The sequence below is a fragment of the Lampris incognitus genome, chromosome 2 (assembly GCF_029633865.1).
Source record: "Lampris incognitus isolate fLamInc1 chromosome 2, fLamInc1.hap2, whole genome shotgun sequence".
Lineage (NCBI taxonomy): Eukaryota > Metazoa > Chordata > Actinopteri > Lampriformes > Lampridae > Lampris > Lampris incognitus.
In genome coordinates, this window is record NC_079212.1 from 98,449,767 (window position 1) to 98,465,457 (window position 15,691).

Consider the following 15,691-nt stretch of genomic DNA (forward strand, 5'->3'; position numbering starts at 1 on the left):
AGTTCAGAGAAGGGGGGAAAAAAGCCCCGTAAATTTCCGACGTCATGGAAAGACGAATTTCCATCCACTATGGGCCGTTTCAAAGGAAAGGGGTAACAGAAGTGGGTACACTGGACTTACTGAGCTGTATTTTCCCCGTACTGAACAAGTCAAAGAATGCAGGCTACTCCGAAAGCGCATTTTCTCTGAGGCGCAATAACCCGCGTTTTAGCGCGCCGACTGCTGGGACAGGCTCCGGCATCCCCGCGACCCTGAGAGCGGGATGAGCGGTTTGGATAATGGATGGATGGATGGGAAGTTACAAAGATCTGCTGCCCCCAACCTTTTTGTCTGGGCATAGCAGTGAGTAGCACGCTAAGGCGCACCGGAGGAGGCGGACGCTCTGACTGTTGACGGTTGTGCGCCGGGAGAGCGGAAGGGCTCATGGACGTGTTGATGTTCGAGTTGAAACTGTTGTGACTTGTGTTGTATTTTTTTGCGAGTTCGGGTGTTCTGTTCATGTTGGGATATGTTGTGTGTTTTGGGGTTTGACTCGGACTAGGTTAAAGGACTGGTCGCGTGGCTTGGGTCCTGGGCTGTTCCGGTGGCGTCTGGACACTGCGTGGCATCCTGCTCATCATATTCTTCATACATTTTACATTTCCGTTATAATTCTGTTATCCTCTTTCAGTGTTGTATTCTGGAAATGGTGTAAACACAACATCCATTGCAAGTTGTCCGTCTTGGGAGAGAGATCCCTCCTCTGTTGCTCTCCCTGAGGTTTCTTCCACCCCCCCCTAAAGGTTTTTTTTGGGGGGGGGTTGTTCCTTGTCCGATGCGAGGGTCTAAGGACAGGATGTTGTGTTGCTGTAAAGCCCCTTGAAACAAAATTTGTAATTTGTAATATTGGGCTATATAAATAAAATTGATTTGACTTGACTGACTGACCGTTGGACCGTGACTTGGACTGACATCGCCGGTCCTGAAGTCGGGGGGGGGATTATTGTGATATTGAGTTTGTCAAATGATAATAGTTATCCAAAATAAAAGCTACTCCTGCAGGTCGTTTGGTGTATGGGACGCAGGTATGGCATTAAGAGAAAGCTCGTCTCAGTCATCCATTCTTCCACGCAAGCTCGTCACAGTATATTTAAAACCCAGATGGTGGAGGGTAGAGCACACATCCAAAGGACAGCTGGGTGACCTCATCAAGAGTCTGAGAAGGAATCTCAGTAGCTCTTGATCTTATTAGCTCTGCCTAAACAAATCATACCAAAATTGTTACAAACAATAATTCATCATAAAAGGGTTATGTAGGCCTACACGTAACACAATTAAGCGACAAATCTGATTGTATTGGAGCTGCAAAGATTCAAGTCCACCCTAGAAATGCTTTCTATTGGACTGCATGGTTTACATTCATTTTAATAATCTTTATTGAACATTGAAAACAAGCAAAACCCCAGCAGAAGGGGGGGGGCAGGAAGATAAGTATCCCATTTAAGCAGATGTCCATTAGCTAGAGAGTTGTGTTACATTACTAAGGTCTCTTAAGTATTGCTGTCTGCTGATGGACTGGTCACTGATCTGGGGAGCCTTGTTTCCTCCCTGCTGGGCTGACCCCTCTTTCTGAAGAACCTATGAATAATTCAATTGAAATCAAATGAAGTACAAAGTATTTTTTCAAACACTGCAACCGTTATCACTGAAAAAACTCCCGCTGTCACACTTACTCCATGATTCTTTGGCGAAGTTCTCTCTGAGAAAGAGGTCGCTCTTCATCATCAATGAGAGGAGACTCATCTACATCATAGTCATCTCTGACAAGGACAATCAAAAACAGACACATGCGGCCACACACATAAACAAACCAATCATTGAAAGTGAGCGAAGCTGTGCATGAAACTGATAACAAGCAAAACACAGAAAAACACCAACCTAGCGACTGGAGGTTGGATACTGATATTCTGCTTCAACATGTCGGGATTTTGGCCCAGTAGGTATATGGCCAAGTCTTTTGGATTGTAGACCCTATCAGCATCCTTTAAGAGACAGAATGATTGGTAGACATCAGATTGCTATGCAACAAACACAATTTAAAGTGAAATGTATAAAATAGGGGATACGATGATTGACAGGACAGTACATTAGGTTAAGAGCATACCTTGGTGTTGAGGAAGGCCTGAATGGTGAGAAGCTCGTTTGTCTTCTGTTCAATTAGACCCAGGTAAGACATGATGTTATTATCCCTGATCCCTGTAGAGGAGCCCAGCATGTCCTCTATTACTGACCGGTCACATTCCAGCTTAGTGAAGATGGTGCTCACTCCTAAAGCAAGAGAAAAACAGAATGGGGCCAACATGGAACTGCTCATGTTTTCTTCTGTATTACACATTTTAGAATATGTTGTACATGCTTTTACAAGTTTGTGTGCACACTGGTGTAAACGTGTGTGTTTTGAGAAAAAAATGAGAGGCTAAACCGGCTTTTAGCTGGTCCATTATCTTGCTGACAATGCTGGCTTGTTTTTCATGCTCTCTCCTTTGGGATTCAATTTCTTTCAATCGCTCGTCGATTTCTCTCAGCAGAAAGCAACGTTCTTGCTTCTGTTGCACATCTTTCATTTGAAACTTTTCGATCTCACCCTGGGTCTGCAGATGCACACATCTCAGTGTAAATTGATGAGGAAAGGGTCGACAGGCTCCCTATCTGATGTGCATTTACACTTTTACTTTTTTTTTTGCATTGAATTTAGTCAGATCTTTCTGTGGATTGTAGAACTAAATAAAAGACATCTAAGAGAAAAGAAAAATATTAAAACAACTTAAAATAATTCCACAAAGTGTGGGCCTTTCATTTGAAAGGCAATGCAGTGTGTTATATATACTGAATAACACATGGAATTTTTTGTTGTGAATAATAATGCAAAAAACACTTTGTAATGTAGAACATGAAGGGGAAATGACAGAAAAATATCACCATAACAGTGAAAGTGTTCAATGAACTTTTTCGTTTAACTCTATAACAATTAAATAGAAATAAATACTATTTTTCAAAAAGGTTTTTATTGAAAACCTCAATAAATTAAAACTAGCTAGATAAATTTACTCTGCCCTGTGCACAGTTGTGTAAAATTTCCAAAAGTACAATTATTTTGTGAAGGTTCCCACGCGCAATTAAACTAGTTAGACGTGGTTAACTGAACAATCCATTTTCTAAAATTAATAAAACCCTCTAGCTAACTCATTGCTTGTAAAAAGATAATTTGAGTTCTCTGTACGAATACTGTGATGAACAATTTGGCCTAATTTGGGGCAGACTGTAAGAGAGAGTACATAGTTTATATTTTTCATTGACTGCCATAGTAAATTTAGAGAAAAGAAACTGCACTGAAACTACACACTGTGCCTTCCACATGTAGTGATGATAGAATGATAATTTTTTTAATGATGTGTTAAAGGACCTGCAATAAGAACATATTTGCTCTGAGATATAGAGACAAAGTTTGTCAGATTAATGATAGACTTCGCTGTCCCAACTTTCCTCTTCCAGGCCTGTCTTAATCCTTAATCTCAGGTGGCACTTTCTTATGAATGTGAATTGGCACCGGCTGTCACTATTGCCCCTGTATTTAAACACTTACTATTGAACCCTTTTCTGCTTGTGCTAGATAGAATTTTTTTGCCTGTTTTCTGACTTGTGGCAATGTACATCAACTTTGTACTTTCGATTCTCTGATTCTTGGTGCTCTAAGGTGCACTGACACTGAATTCCTTGTTGTGTTGATTGTTGTGTTGTTATTCTATGTTAAGTACACTGAAAGAGCCATGAAACCGGAGTTAAATTCCATGTTTGTGCAAACCTACACTACCGTTCAAAAGTTTGGGATCACCCAAACAATTTCGTGTTTTCCATGAAAAGTCACACTTATTCACCACCATATGTTGTGAAATGAATAGAAAATAGAGTCAAGACATTGACAAGGTTAGAAATAATGATTTGTATTTGAAATAAGATTTTTTTTACATCAAACTTTGCTTTCGTCAAAGAATCGTCCATTTGCAGCAATTACAGCATTGCAGACCTTTGGCATTCTAGCTGTTAATTTGTTGAGGTAATCTGGAGAAATTGCACCCCACGCTTCCAGAAGCAGCTCCCACAAGTTGGATTGGTTGGATGGGCACTTCTTTGAGCAGATTGAGTTTCTGGAGCATCACATTTGTGGGGTCAATTAAATGCTCAAAATGGCCAGAAAAAGAGAACTTTCATCTGAAACTCGACAGTCTATTCTTGTTCTTAGAAATGAAGGCTATTCCATGCGAGAAATTGCTAAGAAATTGAAGATTTCCTACACCGGTGTGTACTACTCCCTTCAGAGGACAGCACAAACAGGCTCTAACAGGTACTATTTAATGAAGATGCCAGTTGGGGACCTGTGAGGCGTCTGTTTCTCAAACTAGAGACTCTAATGTACTTATCTTCTTGCTCAGTTGTGCAACGCGGCCTCCCACTTCTTTTTCTACTCTGGTTAGAGCCTGTTTGTGCTGTCCTCTGAAGGGAGTAGTACACACCGGTGTAGGAAATCTTCAATTTCTTAGCAATTTCTCGCATGGAATAGCCTTCATTTCTAAGAACAAGAATAGACTGTCGAGTTTCAGATGAAAGTTCTCTTTTTCTGGCCATTTTGAGCGTTTAATTGACCCCACAAATGTGTTGCTCCAGAAACTCAATCTGCTCAAAGAAGTGCCCATCCAACCAATCCAACTTGTGGGAGCTGCTTCTGGAAGCGTGGGGTGCAATTTCTCCAGATTACCTCAACAAATTAACAGCTAGAATGCCAAAGGTCTGCAATGCTGTAATTGCTGCAAATGGAGGATTCTTTGACGAAAGCAAAGTTTGATGTAAAAAAAATCTTATTTCAAATACAAATCATTATTTCTAACCTTGTCAATGTCTTGACTCTATTTTCTATTCATTTCACAACATATGGTGGTGAATAAGTGTGACTTTTCATGGAAAACACAAAATTGTTTGGGTGATCCCAAACTTTTGAACGGTAGTGTACATGGCCAATAAACATGATTCTGATTTTGATTCTGATTCAACTTAACATACATTCCTGGCTATGATTTGATTTTCATATAGTGCTCTATGTTGGTAACATTTGTATGTTGCTGACACTCTTGTAAGTCGCTTTGGATAAAAGCATCTGCTAAATGAGCAGCGTAATGAACATAAATTAAAATGTAAATGTCCCAAATTAGGACTGAATGTTAACCTCATTATTCAAACAGTTGACCTTCTTATCATCTTTTGTTTATGGCTGGGTTAACCAGTGTGAGACAATTGCTCTTTCACACCAAAAGATGACCAGATAAATATGGCAAGTACTAAACTTTAGTTTCCTCTTTTCTAATTATCATAACTTCCCTTTAGACTACTATAACCTATAGAAAGTTGCGAGTCAATGTAAGATGAACAATGTAAAAACAATAGGGCAATGTAAACATGGCAAGTAAACCTTTCCATGACTGTACATACTCACCTGGCTGATTTGATCCCTCAGTGCCTCAGCTTCATTGTTTTGCTCATTTACAAAATTGAAAAGTGCAAAGTTGCGATCCTCAACTGCATGCCAAAACACACAACAGTAAGAAAAGTGTATATTTTAATAGGGGACACTGACGTTTCTGTATGATAACGATCAAGAAATGCTGTATTTGGGTGGGGCTGTGAGTGTGCCAGTTGTGTTGGTGGTGACTAACCCTGGATGAACCTGGAGACCAGCATGTCTAGGTTGTCCTCTCCTGTCACAGCCTTAATCCTCTCAAATGTCTCCTCTAGAATGTCCATTGACTCCTCTACCGAGTCCATCTTCTTCTGTTCCTTCAGCTCTGATACTAGAGCATTGAAAAATTACCCACATTACAGTCACTATCACCAACATCATCAGCTTTGCCGCTACAACTACCATTTGAACTGTCATTTGTACTGTAAAATCAGCAAAGTCAGCTCCAACATGATCACTAAGTTGTCTTACGTTGTTTGTGTTCCGCCTCCTGGCCCTCAACCTGACCAGATCTCTCATTCCACTTAGTAGTCATAAACTCTTTAAGGCAGCACTCCTGTGCAATAACTCTTTCCAGTTCCTTCATCTCAGCATTGAACTGAGCAAGGTCCTTAACTGCCTTCTCCCTCATCATGGTCATTTTAGACTGAGCCTCCACTCTATGGTACATAAGAATTCAAATTAATTTCTTCAGCAAACAAAAACAGTCATGCAGTCATGTCAAGTAAACACCCCCCCTCCCATTTATCTCCCTAATTGAATTTTTGGTCAATTACCCCACTCTTCTGAGCAGTCCCGATCTCTGCTCCACCTCCTCTGCCAATCCGGGGAGGGCTGCAGACTACCACATGCCTCCTCTGATACATGTGGAGTGTCCAGCTGCTTCTTTTCACCTGACAGTGAGGAGTTTCGCCAGGGGGACGTAGCACGGGGGAGGATCACGCTATTCCCCCCAGTCCCCCCGAACAGGCGCCCCGACTGACCAGAGGAGGCGCTAGTGCAGCAACCAGGACACATACCCACATCCGGCTTCCCACCCTCAGACACAGCCAATTGCTTCTGTAGGGACATTGACCAAGCCGGAGGTAACAGGGATTCGAACCCGCGATCCCTATGTTGGTAGGCTACGGAATAGATCGCCACACCACCCGGATGCCTCCAAGTCAAGTCAATTTTATTTGTAGCCCAATATCACAAATTACAAATTTGCCTCAGCTGGCTTTACAGCAATACAACAGCCTGTCCTTAGACCCTCGCATCGGATAAGGAATAACTCCCTAAAAAAAAAAACCTTTAACAGGGAGGAAAAAAAAATAGGAGGAAACCTCAGGGAGAGCAACAGAGGAGGGAGTCCATAAACCCCTTGCTGCACTGATTGTCAACATTATATGGCAATCTAAAATTAATACTCACCTGGCATCATAAGCAGCAGTTGACAAGGTGATAATTTCTCCAATTTCCTTGCGGATATCTTGTAGTTCCTATAAAAGACAGGAAACGATGCCGAGTTAACAGTATTCAAATCAATACTCTGACTTTGAAAATGTTGCAAAGCAATTTCACTTCCAAAAAATGTTCTGCAAAGGTGGCATCATAGATAACTAAAATTTTGTGTTAGAATTGTTGTTGTTCAGCATTTGACTAAGAAATACTCAACAACAAAAAAAACAAGTAGTTTTTAGATAATTAATTTTTTTTTGCTATGAATGTGCCCGGCAAAGAATTACACTGACAAAAAATGAAAATGTTATTGCTTTATCAGAGCTAGTATGTCTGCTTTTGTGTCTGACTTTTCTGACTGGTGTATGGTGTGACCTTGACCTTTTTTCTTTTTTGGGGGGATTCCCCCCCTTTTTTTCTCTCCAATTGTATCCAGCCAATTACCTCACTCTTCTGAGCCATCTTGATCTCTGCTCCACCCCCTCTGCCGATCCGGGAGGGCTGTAGACTACCACATGCCTCCCCCAATACATGGGGAGTCGCCAGCTGCTTCTTTTCAACTGACAGGAAGGAGTTTCGCCAGGGGAACTTAGCGCATGGGAGGATCACACTATTCCCTCAAGTTCCCCCTCCCCCTGAACAGGTGCCCCGACTGACCAGAGGAGGCGCTAGTGCAGCGACCAAGACGCATACCCACATCTGGCTTCCCACCCACAGACATGGCCAATTGTGTTTGTAGGGACGCCCAACCGAGCGGCCGGTAACATGGGGATTTGAACCGGTGATCCCCATGTTGGTAGACAACGGAATACACCGCCACACCACCCAGACGCCTGTAACCTCTGACCTTATCCAGTCTTTGGTGTATTTGCTGGAAACGGATGCGTTCCATGCGCAGAGTCTCTAACTCCTCTCTCAAATGGCTGTTTTTTGTCAGCTGCTCACTGAAACAAATCAAGGCCTGCAGAGGATATCAGACACACATGGAGCAAAAACTGTTGTACTGCCCTTTTAAAATTTGTCAAGTCATCATGCAAAACTTTCCATGGTTGACCAGACAAAGTAACCATTCTCAACAGTATGGAGCATCCATCAAGGTATTAGAGATTCTTTTGATACCTAAGCATGGATTTGTGATGTGTTTTGTAACTCACTCTGTGCAGTTTGCTCTCCAGGGTGCGTATGGTTTTCTGAGTCTGCCGAGTGTGAAACTTCTGTGTATCACTACTGTTGGCCGCCCCCTTTTTCAGCGTGACAAGCTTCCTTTCCATGTCAGCTATCTGCCCATATGAAAAAAGCTTCTGCTTAGATTTCATTTGTATATGTGAGCTTATATGTGGTACAGGAAAATAAGATGTATCAATTCATTTATGTGTAGAAAGGAATTTGTGCATTAGTCAAGAAAATCAACAGTTAAAAGGACCTTTACCTCCTCCTCTATCTGTCTCTGACAATGTTTCTCACTCGCCAACTCCTTCTCCAGCACATCTCTCTGTTCCAGTACAGTACGCAAGCTCTGAGTGTCTTCACTATCCTGCTGTCTGCAGGACACATTCTCAGAAACACGAAGACTTCGCAGCCATTCCTCTTGTTCTTTTTGAAGCTTCTCTACCTGTTGCCTTTATTTTCATGCACACACACACACACACACACACACACACACACACACACAAAGCTAATTACATGACAAATATAAAAAAATCTTAACACACAAGAGCATAAAAAAGCGAAATCAACGCTGCAGGTGCAGGGTCTTCTTTACCGTTGTTTACGAATCTGCTTCTGAGACTGAATGCTGTATGCCTGCCGGTCCACTTCCATGATGCGGAACTGTCTCTGCAGTTTGGCCAGCTCTGTTTCTGCTGGAATAAAATCATATGATAGCTGAAGCTGGCAATTTGATCTGTGTAACGTACATATGTGGCTTTTGGTATCAACAACACAAACAACATTACCTATACCATCAGTATCCATCTCGCTGCTCTCTGTGTGGGCACTTGTGGTTGATCTTCCTCGAGGCATGGTTACAATAAACTATATAAGATCAAGTTATATATAAATAATAATGATGTCAATATTACTAGTTGGCTATTTGCACAGTTCTCTAACCAGCTCATCCAACAAGTCAGTTTTTCACCAGGCCCTCAGAGGTTGACCATAGCAGAGAAGATAATGGATGTATAATGTATAACCTCGTGTTTTTTCATCCACTGTAGGTTAGTTAGTCTGTTGGACAGTTTGTAACTGATAAAAATCTTACGTTATCTAGGAATTATCACCATCATCCAAGAAAAAACCAAAAAGATTTGATTCTTTTGGCGTAAGATTTATATAGAATTAGTGACTATATTTGGGACAAAAATTACTTTTAATCGGGATGAACCACTCTTTGGGCTATTACATGCAGCACCCACATGTTGAGTGTAGCTGCTAGAAAAGCGATTACAAAGAAATGGCTCAAGCCAGACACCCCATCTATAGAGGACTGGTATGATGTCATTTACGAAAATGTTGTGATGGAAAGAATCACCCTCTCCACGAGGCTTCAGGAAACTAAATTTGAGCAAATTTGGGAGAAGTGGAAATTGTATATTTCCCCCAAAAACGTCCTTCTTTTGTTTAAATTTATGTAAGTATGGTTTTTGTACTTTTTCTTTCTTTTATCTCAAATGGAGAAAAAAACACCCCATGTTCTATGTTTTGTGTTCTATAATAATAATAATAATAAAAAAGAAAGAAAAGAGAAAAACGCCATATAAAACGCAGCTTGCTTGCTTGATTGACTGATCTGACTCTCGTGTCTCCGGAGCCGTATCGGGGACACGGTGAGGGAAACATTTTAGGGGCACTTTTGCCTTCCGCAATGAACGACTGAATGAATGAATGAATGAATGAATGGTTTCCCTCCCCGTGTCCCTCATACGGCTCCGTACACACCGGCTGACGAACAGTAAATGACTGGAAAACGCTTAAACAGGGATGATATGACAAGTTAAGCTATGGCCCATTAGTTATAAAATGACGCGAAACAAGAATCCTGCGTCGACTAAGTTAAGCTATTTGATGCATGCTATCAAAATATTAATTAAAAAGTTGGTTATGAAGCTGTTAATATGCGGGCTAATTAATTCAGCGTTGACTAACGGCCAGTTAGCTAGGTTCTGGGATTTAGCGACAGGCAAACTTCTGTGCGTATGTTAGGCAAACGAACTTGGTCTTACTGTCAGCTCTCGGCTCCGTAATAAACGACACCGCAGTTTATAGCGACCGAACTCGCAGCCTGTTATTGTCGAGGGGCGAGAGAGAGAAAGAGAGAGAGAGAGAGAGAAAACCCCAGTTCAGTTAATTTTGGAAGGAGAAATAAATCAACCCGCCCGGGGAACGATGGATAAATTGTCGTTAATTCAATTCCGTTCTCCTTTGGCCTGTTTTTCCAGATGACGTCAGTTGTTAGCAACCGTTGCTAAGTGAAGACGAGGTGGGGCGGGGTCAGTGTGGTTTTATAATCTAATACTCTAAAGCTATCATCTTTTCAGAGATGATATTATGTTTGAAGGAGGAGAAAAACAATACACGCAGCCTTGCAATTGGTTTTAAATACATTTTATTTTGTTCACAATCGTTTAATCCCACCGTGTGTAACAGGACGGTATTGCATTTTTTTCTTCTTTAAACATCATTCTGGCAATGATTATAAACACTTATAAACAAAATTGCAAGTCAAATCTAGTATTCAGTGCCTTGATGCATCTCTTACTCTTCTTGGCTGTACTGTGTCTCTTGCTCTGACTGTGGCGATGGGCTTTGCTGCTCCTCCTCAGTAGGCGTCGGTGGTGCACCTTCCAGAAACGTGCAGAAGTGGGCCGAAGTGTTGAGCTCCGGTTTGCTCAGCAACAGGTAGCACTTTGGAAAGTAGTAGGCTGCCACTAGTTCCATGTTGCTTACCAGATTGAAAGACATTTGAATAAATGATCTGTGCTTGTCAGACATGCCGGCATAGATGGGGATAAAGATCACCCAAATGACACAGTAGATCAGAGAGGAGAAGGTGATATCCCTGGCCAGGTTATACTGTCGGAGAGGCTTCGCCGCCATGAAGGTGGACATGAAGGATATGAGGGCCAAGCCACAGTTGAAGCCTTGCATTAAGCCAAAGCCCAGTGCGGGCTCTGCAGGACATGTCAAAAACCATCGCAAAAATCTTATTTTTAACTGAGCTAGGTGCTCAGATTGCAAAATTGCTCTCTGCACATACCAGCCGCAGAGCCCTGCCTGTACACAACAGCAGATTATCACAAGCAGCCAGACTCCAAGGCCTCTCATGTCCAGGTGAGAAGTGGCTTTCTGAGGGAACTCATTTATGTAGAGTATCTGTGTGAAGAGGTTTCAGAATTTGCTTATTAATAATAAAGTGTACTACTCAATTTGTCCATTATAGGTACCACTGTGTTATTTTTCTTCTTTATTTCCTCACCTGTAGTGAGATGGCTGTAATAATGGAGAGGGCCACTGTTGGAAAGATTGAGGTGAGGGGTAGCTGCAGACGACACACCAGGTCACCAGGCTGACCCAGGAAAAGCAGCTGGCTGAGACAGCCTGCTGACAGACTGAGCAAAACCACACCACTCAGGGCCCCACCAGAGGCGTTTACCAGCGGGGTCCCTCTGTATTTCAGAAACAGCAGCCCCACTGACCCCTGGCACATCAGCAGCATCAGTCCAGCCAGCATCATTCCCACTGACTCAGGCTTGTCCCAGGATAAGATGTCAAAGGTAGGGTGACTGCAATTGGTGCTGCGCATTAGGGACCACTGTCCCTCAGGGCAGTTAGTGCACTGGATGTCATCTTTGAGTCAGGGGTAGAGAATTAGCTTTAGCTTTTGATAGCAAGTCTAGTATCTAAAAATAAAAGTTTTGCATACACATGAGTAGTGGACATGTCAAAACGATTGCCTACCCTTTCCTGCCTGGAAAGTGCCCTCCAAACAGTTGATGCAGTCAAAACAACACGAATGGAAGCCTTTGACTCTTCGCACCTGGCCTGCCACACATTCTGCTGAACAGGTGGACTGAGGGACCTGCAAAGGTTGCATAAGCACAGCTAGTGCTTTATTGTACAGACAAATAAACAGCATGCAAGCAACCTAAAGAAGTTTCATATTCAGTGTGGCTTAATTCCAAAGCTTGCCTTATGCATAAAGGTGTTACACTATGTTATCGACTGATATAGTTTCCAACTTGGAAATATATCAGTCTATGATATTGTTTATATGCATTATTGGCCAAAAATATACATTTACATGAAATTGAATCTATAGATGAAATGTGCCAATTACCCCCGAGTTTGCCATGTGCCATGTGAGGAGGGTTTTGTTGAGTAAAAGTTTATTGTTAAAGGTTCCAACATTTATAAAATGCAAACTTGCATTTTTCCAGACCCACTCCACCAAGTCGTAACTCTTGTTTAGGCTGCCACTGCTGTCAAAAGCAAAATGCGTTCCATTCATCTCTAAAGGATTATTCTTCAACACTTCCAACAGCTGCAAAAGAAGACAGTGAGGATGATGATAATTTATTTCGAACATGTAAATAAGCAGGATATAACTTACAGATAAGCCATTGCCAACAATCTGAGGTGATCAACAAATCCACACATTAAACTCAGTGAACAAATCTCCGTAAATATCAGATTATTAGTTACATGTTGGAAAGGGAGTAGGAGGAAGTGTACACTTATTTTTTCCTACCCCTTCTCCATCCATCCATCCATCCATCCATCCATCCATTGCCTTAACCGCTTATCCTTCTCTCAGGGTCGTGGGGATGCTGGAGCCTATCCCAGCAGTCATTGGGCGGCAGGCGGGGGGAGACACCCTGGACAGGCCGCCAGGCCATCACAGGGCCTACTCCTTCTCATCTAATCTTAAATTAATTCAGCCACTATACATTTCGAACTTAATTCCCACTGCACTGTATAGTTCAAATTAAGTGCAAGTTGTGCTGGACAATACAAACTCAACTACTGTGAACAAAAGGAGAATAAAGGGGGGAAAAACATCAAAACACAAGAGAAAGAAAAAAAAAAGAAAAAGAAAAAGACATCCTAAGGTCATGTACCAAGAATAGCTGGTATGAAGGTGTTGAATAGAAACGAGGTCAAAGAAAAGAAAAACCCCCTCTTTGATACATACTTCATACAACAGGGTTTGTAAATTCACCTGCCAAGGGCGGATCTTGCTTTCAGCTCCCCACACGCAGTTGGTTGCGTTGCATCCCAGCAGCTTGTGCAGTGCCTGTGCCACACTGTAGATGGCAGTATAGACATTGTAAGCTCCACGCTGCACTGAAGGCGTCGTCACAACGCTTATATTTGCAGGTGACAAGGTCCAACATTGTGGGCATGGACCGTAGGGACCCACTGTGGCTGACGGTAGAGCTTGAGAGGACAGGCTCCCACTTAGTTTGCTGAGGAGTACCTCTGTGTAATTAGTCAGCGAGTCCAGGGTCTGCGTCCTGTCTGCAAATCCTATGATTGTGCCAACTGTGTGAATGTTGGGGAGGAGAGTCAGACGATCGCTGAAGGCCCACGCCGTACTACCGATCCATACACCGGTCATATTCCTCCTAATGACCTGATGACGTGAAGCAATGCAGGAAAAATGATGACCCGGCGGCTTAGAACCGTTGAAATGAGATTCACAATAAGAAAACAAACATTTACTTACACAATCATGGTGCTGCGCTTCACTTACCTCTTTGAAGAAAATTTCCACCGACGGAGCGAGGGAAAAGATCACTACCACGCCTACTTTGGTTGCTTTAATGTTGTCCAGGATGTTTCTGACTACGGGCTCAGCCTCGCTGTAGATGGGGATCAGCCCTTTATAAGCCACACAGATAGACATCTTTACTGCTAGCCGGGAAACCTCATCCAGGCCCTTGCGGCCATACTCTTCGTCACTGCCCACCAATGCCACCCAGTTCCAATTAAATTCCCTCAGCAGGTGCAGCATGGCCTCCGCTTGCCATTTGTCACCGGGCACCGTACGCAGGAAAGATGGGTAGAGGTACCGGTTGCTGAATGTTTCACTGGTGGCTCCATAGCTAATCTAAAGGCAAAGGGATTACAACAACATGCATTTGGAAATCTTCCAATCTCCCCATGAAACAATAATAGCTATGGCAGCACAAAGGGGACAGAAGTGGTTGAGATTTAAATATGAGTCACAATATACCTTGACATTTATCCTACATTATTTGTGTTTTAACTCTATGAAAAGGTCAGAAAAGGAACTACAGTAAGTGGCATTGACTCAGACCTGTGATGTAACTGTAAATCAAGATGGTAAGTCGGTAATCATCATAAAACAAACAACCAAGAATGCACACTAACATCAATTATAGTTTTGCAAAAGCATCGATTCAGCTTACCCCTCCTCAAATATCCTAGCTTGGTAGGGTTTCAGTGACAAAACATTGTTGTTGTTTTTTTTGTCTGTATTAACTGTAAAGCTGCACTGAGATAGGTTTACCAGCCAAAGGTGGTATTGAACACCATCGCTGATGTAAAGAAAAATAAAGCTTCTTGCAAGTTAGATGATGTAGATGTCTTGCATTTCAAGGAATTGTGTAGCCTTAGTGTTTGTATTGTCTACTGATTGATATGTTTGTGACCAAACCTGTGGCATCAGAAAGAATCCCAGGAGTTTTCCTATGACTGACACCATTTCCGAGGTGGCCGGACCAATTACAGCTGCCATCCTGGGCTCATAGTTGGTATAATTACACTTGACAGCCAAATTTCCGGTGGATTTCTCCGTGAGGAAGTAGACGGTAGACTTCACAATAATAGAAGATTGAGAGCATGTGTCAAAGATTTCATAACCCAGCTTGATGCCTGGGAGCAGCATTTGGTTGGCATTGATCTCATCCACAGTGTATTTCATCACTATAGCAAGACCCAGTCCAACCTCATTTACGCTAGTTTTGTTCACAGTGAAGAGAAAAATCAAAGCCTGCATGGTTAGATTAAGTATGCAGTAAGCATTTATACTCATTTAAAAAAAACGAACCTGATATTTGGACAACGATGACAGTGCCACATTATCCCCAAACATATATTTAAAAATAGATTTCACATTAATATTTCATTTTACTGTACCTGTTACAGCTGATGTCATTAGGCATCTCACTCTGACTTCGGTTGCCGGTGAACAGGTTGATGGGAAATAGACCTCCTAGCAAAATGTCCCCAGACAGATTGAAGAGGCTGGTAGGGATGTTGTGCAACCAGCTATGTGAATTTTGACAGCAACCCAGTCCAAACATCCAGCACAGCACCAACAGCTGGGGAGGTACAGCCATTCTTCAGTTGAGCAGGAGACCAAGCATGGAGGGGTCATTAGAGGCAAGTGGGCATGTTGTTGCACCATGTAGGATTGCTATATGCAAACTCACCTGCAAGCCCCGAAGTGAGTCAGTCGGTACAAAGGATTTCTCCCCTCCCTCTATGTCTGTCATCTGTGTCTTCTGTCATATGTTTCTGATTGGATGATGAAAAGAAGAGAATCATACTGCGATAGCATAAATAAATACTGATAGTATTCACAGTGTTTTTAAAGAGGACACTGGTGCAATTTCCGCTCTGTGTTGTTTAACTCTAAGCTCACAGACAATAGAAAGCTCATGTAATGTAATGCATGTA

General features: G+C 42.3%; 2 protein-coding genes across 2 annotated transcripts; both read right to left on the reverse strand.

The window, feature by feature from the left end:
* Positions 1-1,708: 1,708 nt before the first annotated feature.
* On the reverse strand, positions 1,709-9,010 carry odad1 (outer dynein arm docking complex subunit 1). Its single transcript, XM_056275304.1, has 13 exons — positions 8,944-9,010; positions 8,751-8,850; positions 8,418-8,607; positions 8,143-8,268; positions 7,836-7,949; positions 6,962-7,029; positions 6,020-6,207; positions 5,745-5,879; positions 5,525-5,607; positions 2,462-2,630; positions 2,144-2,307; positions 1,918-2,021; positions 1,709-1,799 (listed from the first exon to the last, which is right to left on the reverse strand). The coding sequence occupies exons 1-13, from the start codon at positions 9,008-9,010 to the stop codon at positions 1,709-1,711; spliced, it is 1,599 nt and encodes a 532-aa protein (XP_056131279.1).
* Positions 9,011-10,741: 1,731 nt separating this feature from the next.
* Positions 10,742-15,351, reverse strand: LOC130131066 (taste receptor type 1 member 3). The gene is made up of 8 exons (XM_056300889.1): positions 15,149-15,351; positions 14,667-14,967; positions 13,740-14,096; positions 13,206-13,619; positions 12,324-12,527; positions 11,945-12,065; positions 11,463-11,833; positions 10,742-11,359 (listed from the first exon to the last, which is right to left on the reverse strand). The coding sequence occupies exons 1-8, from the start codon at positions 15,349-15,351 to the stop codon at positions 10,742-10,744; spliced, it is 2,589 nt and encodes an 862-aa protein (XP_056156864.1).
* Between the last annotated feature and the right edge of the window lie 340 nt (positions 15,352-15,691).